The sequence below is a fragment of the Cheilinus undulatus genome, linkage group 4, assembly GCF_018320785.1.
Source record: "Cheilinus undulatus linkage group 4, ASM1832078v1, whole genome shotgun sequence".
In the NCBI taxonomy this organism is placed as follows: Eukaryota; Metazoa; Chordata; class Actinopteri; order Labriformes; family Labridae; genus Cheilinus; species Cheilinus undulatus.
This window is the reverse complement of record NC_054868.1, coordinates 2,728,113-2,734,676: the sequence shown is the minus strand read 5'-3', so window position 1 is coordinate 2,734,676 and position 6,564 is coordinate 2,728,113. Positions and strand designations below refer to the sequence as shown.

General features: G+C 40.7%; 2 protein-coding genes across 2 annotated transcripts; one reads left to right on the top strand and one right to left on the bottom strand.

The window, feature by feature from the left end:
* Positions 1 to 1,403: 1,403 nt before the first annotated feature.
* On the bottom strand, positions 1,404 to 1,787 carry LOC121508437 (histone H2A-like). Its single transcript, XM_041785295.1, has one exon. It carries the CDS (start codon positions 1,785 to 1,787, stop codon positions 1,404 to 1,406), a length of 384 nt encoding a protein of 127 aa, XP_041641229.1.
* Positions 1,788 to 4,222: 2,435 nt separating this feature from the next.
* Positions 4,223 to 5,122, top strand: LOC121508434 (histone H3). Its single transcript, XM_041785292.1, has one exon. The coding sequence runs from the start codon at positions 4,223 to 4,225 to the stop codon at positions 4,631 to 4,633; it is 411 nt and encodes a 136-aa protein (XP_041641226.1). The 3' UTR covers positions 4,634 to 5,122.
* Positions 5,123 to 6,564: the final 1,442 nt, after the last annotated feature.

Sequence of the window (6,564 nt, the reverse complement as noted above, 5' to 3'; positions counted from 1 at the left end):
AAACAAGCCCACGCCATAATCCCCCCTCCACCAAACTTTACACTTGACACAATGCAGTCAGACCAGTACTGTTCTCCTGGCAACCACCAAACCCAGACTCGTCCATCAGATTGCCAGATGGAGAAGCACGATTGGTCACTCCAGAGAACATGACTCCACTGCTCTAGAGTCCAGTGGTGGTGAGCTTTATACCACTGCATCTGACGCTCTGCATTGCACTTGGTGATGCATGGCTTGGACGCAGCTGCTCGGCCATGGAAACCCATTCATGAAGCTCTCTACCACTGTTCTTGAGCTAATCTGAAGGCCACATGAAGGTTGGAGGTCTGTAGCCATTGACTCTGCAGAAAGTTGCCGACCTCTGCGCACTATGACCTCAGCATCCACTGACCCCACTCCGTCATTTTACATGGCCTACCACTTGGTGGCTGAGTCGCTGTCATTCCCAATCACTTCCACTTTGTTATAATACCACTGACAGTTGACTGTGGAATATTTAGGAATGAGGACATTTCATGACTGGACCTGTTGCACAGGTGGCATCCTATCACAGCACCACGCTGGAATTCACTGAGCTCCTGAGAGTGACCCATTCTTTCACTAATGTTTGTAGAAACAGTCTGCATGCCTAGGTGCTTGATTTTATACACCTGTGGACATGGAAGTGATTGGAACACCTGATTTCAATAATTTGGATGGGTGAGTGAAAACTTTTGGCATTATAGATTATATGTGATCAACCACTGGACCTTAATGAGCATAACAAGGAAGTTTCATTCTTCAATCCAAACGTAGCTAAAAAAAAAAAAAAAAAAAAAAATTTTTTTCTTTACCATTAAGGATTGAAACAGAATAAGATTGAGCGGAGCAAAACAGTTCAGCAAATATAAGAGATATTTTGATTTATTTAAAGCTACATGAGCTGGGTAGGGTAAGAATTTTGTATAAGATGTTGCCACTGGAATAATTCTTAAAAACCTCATTTTATATCCCATACTGAAAACACAAATATCTTTATTCAGGTGTAGTTTATTCTGCAGTGTGCGATTTAGTTTTGTAGAAGTGGAAAAACTAGAAAACTCAGCCTTTTTTTCAGTTTGGCTACAAGACTGAAAATTTCATGTTGTGACCAGCAGGCAGTAAACCTGAAACACAGTTATTGGGACAAATGAATATCACTACATATGGAATTTTTAAAAAAATTCACGTTTATCCGATTTCCAAGTGAAAAATGTCGATTAATTTCTTCCAAAATAAAAACCGTCTTTGAAATCGAGTCTGACGGATTATCTGCTGGTGATTTGAGCGGGTCTGTGATGTTTGAGAGCGGCAGGAGATGCTCTTTGTGGCGAAGGTGTGTGGCTCTTAAAAGAGCCGTTGCGTTAGTTAGTACCGGTGTTATTTTACTTCTTGGCGGCCTTCTCGGTCTTCTTGGGCAGCAGGACAGCCTGGATGTTGGGCAGCACCCCTCCCTGGGCGATGGTGACTCCTCCCAGCAGCTTGTTGAGCTCCTCGTCGTTGCGGACAGCCAGCTGCAGGTGACGGGGGATGATCCTGGTCTTCTTGTTGTCGCGGGCGGCGTTTCCGGCCAGCTCGAGGATCTCAGCGGTGAGATACTCGAGCACAGCGGCCAGGTAGACGGGGGCTCCGGCTCCGACGCGCTGTGCGTAGTTTCCTTTGCGGAGCAGCCTGTGGACACGACCCACCGGGAACTGGAGCCCGGCGCGGGAGGAGCGGCTCTTTGCCTTGGCTCTGGCCTTTCCGCCGGTCTTTCCTCGTCCAGACATGATTCGGTTGTTGACTGATCGTAGCGGTCAGAGAATGTAGGTCCTAAATGACCCGAAGCCTCGGTTTTATCTCCGCCTGGGCGCCGGAATTTGGCGGATTTTTCAAACTCGGTGGTCTCCAATGAGCAGCTGAACATTGAGGCGGGGGGTCTCCTCCGGGCGGGGCTGAGCTCCAGGAGCAGGCCGGCACCAATCACAGTCCGGGTCACCGTTTCGGCCCTTCCTCCCTGAGAGGCCCGGGTCCACGTCTGCCCCCCCCCCCCCCCCCATGTTCTGCTCTTTAATTTATGCCTACATTTACATCTTCAGTGGTATATATGTGACATAAAAAAATCAATCCAAGATCCGTAAATGAACGACTCTAACGTCTGTCTCCTGTACATGTGGATAAAAAAAAACTGTAACATGGCTACGGAGGCCCAGAGAGTCAACTGCAAAAACATTTAATTAAAGACAAAATATTTTGTGAAATGCAGAAACAAAATCGTGATGTGTGACATTTCATGAAACAGGCCTACAAACATTTAGTTCTAAACAACAACAACAAAAGAAACACTGACACACGAAAACACTGTGTGGAAAGTTAAAATAATTTATAATGGAAACAAAAACATTCCATGATCCTATAAAAGGGAAATGCAAAGAAACAAAAAACACCATGTGAAATAAAATAAGCCTGAAAAAAAAAAAAAAAAAAAAAAAACACTTTTTGTGAGAGAAATTAAAATGAATGACAACTGCAATCAAGATAGAAGTTTTTACTATTTTTGACAAGTCAGAAAAAAAGGCTTTTTCAGATTCAACACAGGAAAGTTGAAGCTCACAGTCTGGAGTTTTATTTTAACTTTTGTATTTATAATTATCGTTTAAATGAACATGACACAAAATATTGGTGTCTAGTTGTCATTGGTTAGTGTGATGGATAAAGGGGCATTTGTTGTGTGTAGTGGGGTCATTTTATTGTTATTTAAAATGAATATAAATTTAGTCAAGGATTAGGGTTGACAGGGTGAGTGTGCAATAAAAACATTGTTATAATATTTTCAGGGAAAGCTGTACCAAAACTAGAGCAACGCTGATAAGTTGAAGCTCAGAGCTCTGCAGTTTTATTTTTAGTTTTTCATGATTAAATGTGATTTAAAGGGGGAAAAAAAAATATGAAACGTTACTGTAAAATTAAGGCTTATTAGCTTTTGCATTGGGTATTTATTGTATGTACTGAAATAATTTCATTTGAATTTAACCTTCCAAGAGCTGCTTTTCTAAAATTAGTCATACGGTCAGGATTAAGGATGATGGGGTGAGTGTGCAATAAAGCATTGTTAAAGCGTTTTCAGTGACAGGTTGTGTCTATAAATGTGTGCAAAGATTTGTCCCTAAAACAATGCAAGGTTTTTATATATGGATGATGGGTCGTTCGTGAACGAGTCGGTTCAAAGAGCCGGCTCTTTTACTTGAACAACAAGGGCCTGCTCTTTGAGAGCCATTTTTATATAGCTATTATTATTGTTATCGTTATGTGTAAATAGATTGTGTGTGATTGTGTGTTATTTTATTGATTAGTAGGAATGCTCTTTGATCCACAGGCACACCATGCACTAAGGATTCATGTTTGATGGTGTAACATTCATGTTTTACATCAGGTGTGTCATACATCCCAACCAGTGAGCATATTTCTTCTGACCCACAAGGTGTTTTGGGGATCCAGTAAATTTGAAAAATATTCACGATATTTTCATCCGTTTTAAAAATCGAGCAAAGGTGGGGTAAAATTCCTGCCCAAATATCGATCATATGTCATGCATTGTCAAATGAAGCCACAGGTACCCGAATGAAGAGCTGTTTGGGAGCCGACTCTTGCTGAGCTGAGCCAAAAAAGCCGGATCGATTTAAAGAGTGGAAATTCCCATCACTATTCTATATTCTGGGGATTAAACTGGGTTTTAAACATACTTGTAGATATTATGCTTCATTTTTGATTTTTTTTTTCTGCAAAACGTTACCAAGTATTACTCATTGTACCTTTAACATAGAATTGAGTCTGTCAGTAATATTATGTTGCTAGAGGAGGATTTACAGGGGACAGATGTTAAAATGTCAGAATGACAAGTAATTTAAAGGCTAGAAAGTCAAGATTGAGTTGCTTCTTCTAAATAATCTCATTTTGGTAATGTTTTTCTTCTTCTGGTGTTTGATGGTGGTTGATAAACAACTTTGGTCATTTTTTTTCCCAATTAATTTTTAAAAGAAAGAGTTGGCGGTTGATTTGAAATTTTGGCGGACATTTTTAAACGTATTCCCTCCAATGAAAAGTGAAGTTACAGCCGCTAGCCAATCAGAAGTGTCAAACGGACTGAAGCAGCGTGTTGACGTCACAGCTCGTCCTAGTCTTTAAAGCCAGCCTGTAGCCCGGCTTCCTCTATTCTAGACTAACCATGGCAAGAACCAAGCAGACCGCTCGTAAATCCACCGGAGGCAAAGCCCCCAGGAAGCAGCTGGCCACCAAGGCTGCCCGCAAGAGCGCCCCGGCCACCGGCGGCGTCAAGAAGCCTCACCGTTACAGGCCCGGCACCGTGGCTCTGCGTGAGATCCGGCGCTACCAGAAGTCCACCGAGCTGCTCATCCGCAAGCTGCCCTTCCAGCGCCTGGTCCGAGAGATCGCCCAGGACTTCAAGACCGACCTGCGCTTCCAGAGCTCGGCCGTCATGGCTCTGCAGGAGGCCTCAGAGGCTTACCTGGTCGGGCTCTTCGAGGACACCAATCTGTGCGCCATCCACGCCAAGAGGGTCACTATCATGCCCAAAGACATCCAGCTGGCCCGCCGCATCCGTGGAGAGAGAGCTTAGACTGGACCGTTACCCGACAACCACAACGGCTCTTTTAAGAGCCACCTACTATACACAAAGAGATCGGTCCTGATTCTTTATTACTCTACTTTCAGGCCTCTTAGACTAAGAGCACGTGAGTTATTGAGTGTTCAATCAAAGAAAATTCATCACTGATGTGAGGAATGAATGGTTATAGTACTGGGAAGAAATCAGTCAATCTCATCATATATCCCAGTAGAGACTCAATCACAGTGGGATACTTGCTTTCGGTTATTCTGCAATGTATTATGTCATCCATGTGGGGGCGCACTGGTCCAGGATTAGCATGTTCACATGATCATTCTGTGGGACTTTTCTAAAGAAATATCCTCTCTCTCTATCCTCTATCTATCTATCCAACGATGTTCATTTTGTTTGTTTTTGTTTTTTCAATCAACCAAGTATACATGTAAATTATGCCTAAGGCTAAGTTGTTAACATAAATATACACCACATCATTTTATTTGTAATATCAGGTGGTAAAACTGAAATGTATATTAATACAATCATTAAATTAAGTCATATCAGTAAAATATAAGAATAATTACTTTAGTAGAGGGTGACTTTGAGTCTGTGTTGGGTGTAATTTACTCTAAAGCACTGATCATCAACTAGGGGCCTGGGGGCCACGTCAGTCAATCCATCCCACAAAAGTTAGCATTGAAATAGTTTTAGAATGACTTCTCATTTGAACTGTTTTTTTTTTTCAGATTTACTGTCATAATTAGCATTTTAAAAAGGGTTAAGGTTGCCAGAAGTGCTGCAAAAATGACCAGATAAAGTGGTGAAAAGAGGTTAAATGTGGAAAAAAAAAAAGATAAAAGAGGAAAAAAGGCACAAAAGGTATCAAAAATTGTTTACAGATGATAAAAAAAACAGTAGTGCAAGAAAGTAATGAAAAGGGATTGAAAAAGTGGAAAAATTGATAAAAGAGTGGCACAAAGCGGATAAAACATGCAGGAAAGGTGGTTTAAAGGGAGTTCAGATCTTTCAAAAAATTGGGTTACAGAGGCACCAATGGGCAAAAATATCAACAATGGGTTAAAAGTGGCAAAAATTGGTTTCAAAGTTGCAAAAAATGTAATGAAAAGGGGTTAAAAAGTGGCAAAAAAACTGAAAAGTGGCAAAACTTGGATAAAAAAGTGTCACAAAGGAGGTAAAACATGCAGGAAAAGTGTTTTGAATTGAATTAAAAACTTTTTCAAAATTGTTTAAAAAAGGCAACAGGGGCAAATGTATCAACGATGGCTTAAAAGTGGGAAAAAAATTAGTTTAAAAGTTGCAAAAATTGTTGAATAAAAGTAATAAAAAGGGGTTAAAAAGCGAAAAAAATAGAAAAGTGGCAAAAATTGATAAGAGTGTCACAAAGGGGATAAAATGCACAAAAGTGGTTTAAATGGGGTTAAAATCTTTCAAAAATTGTGTTAAAGAGACAAAAAGTATCAAAATGGGTTAAAAGTGGGAAATTGGTTTTAAAGTTGCAAAAATTGTTGAAAAAATGTAATGAAAAGGGGTTAAAAAGTGGCAAAAATAGAAGTAAAGTGGCAAAAATTGATAAGAGTGTCAAAAAGGGGGAAAAACATGCATGACAAGTGGTTTAAAAGGGGTTAAAATCTTTCAAAAATTGTGTTTAAGAGGCAAAAGGGGGCAAAAATTATCAACAATGGGTTAAAAGTGTCAAAACAGGTTAATATTGGTGCTAAGTGACAACTGCGGTGACCCCATTCTTTGTGATTTTCAGGGGTCCGGCCTATTCTGTTGTCAGGCCTGTCTCCTTGTGGCCTACTGCGTTATAGATAATAGGGATAGATCTCACTGGTGATGCCTAAAATAATATAAAACATTTCTTTAATTTTTGTGTATTTGAAAGTCCGGCCCCAGAGTTTCTGTTGAGACTAAATCTGGCCCTT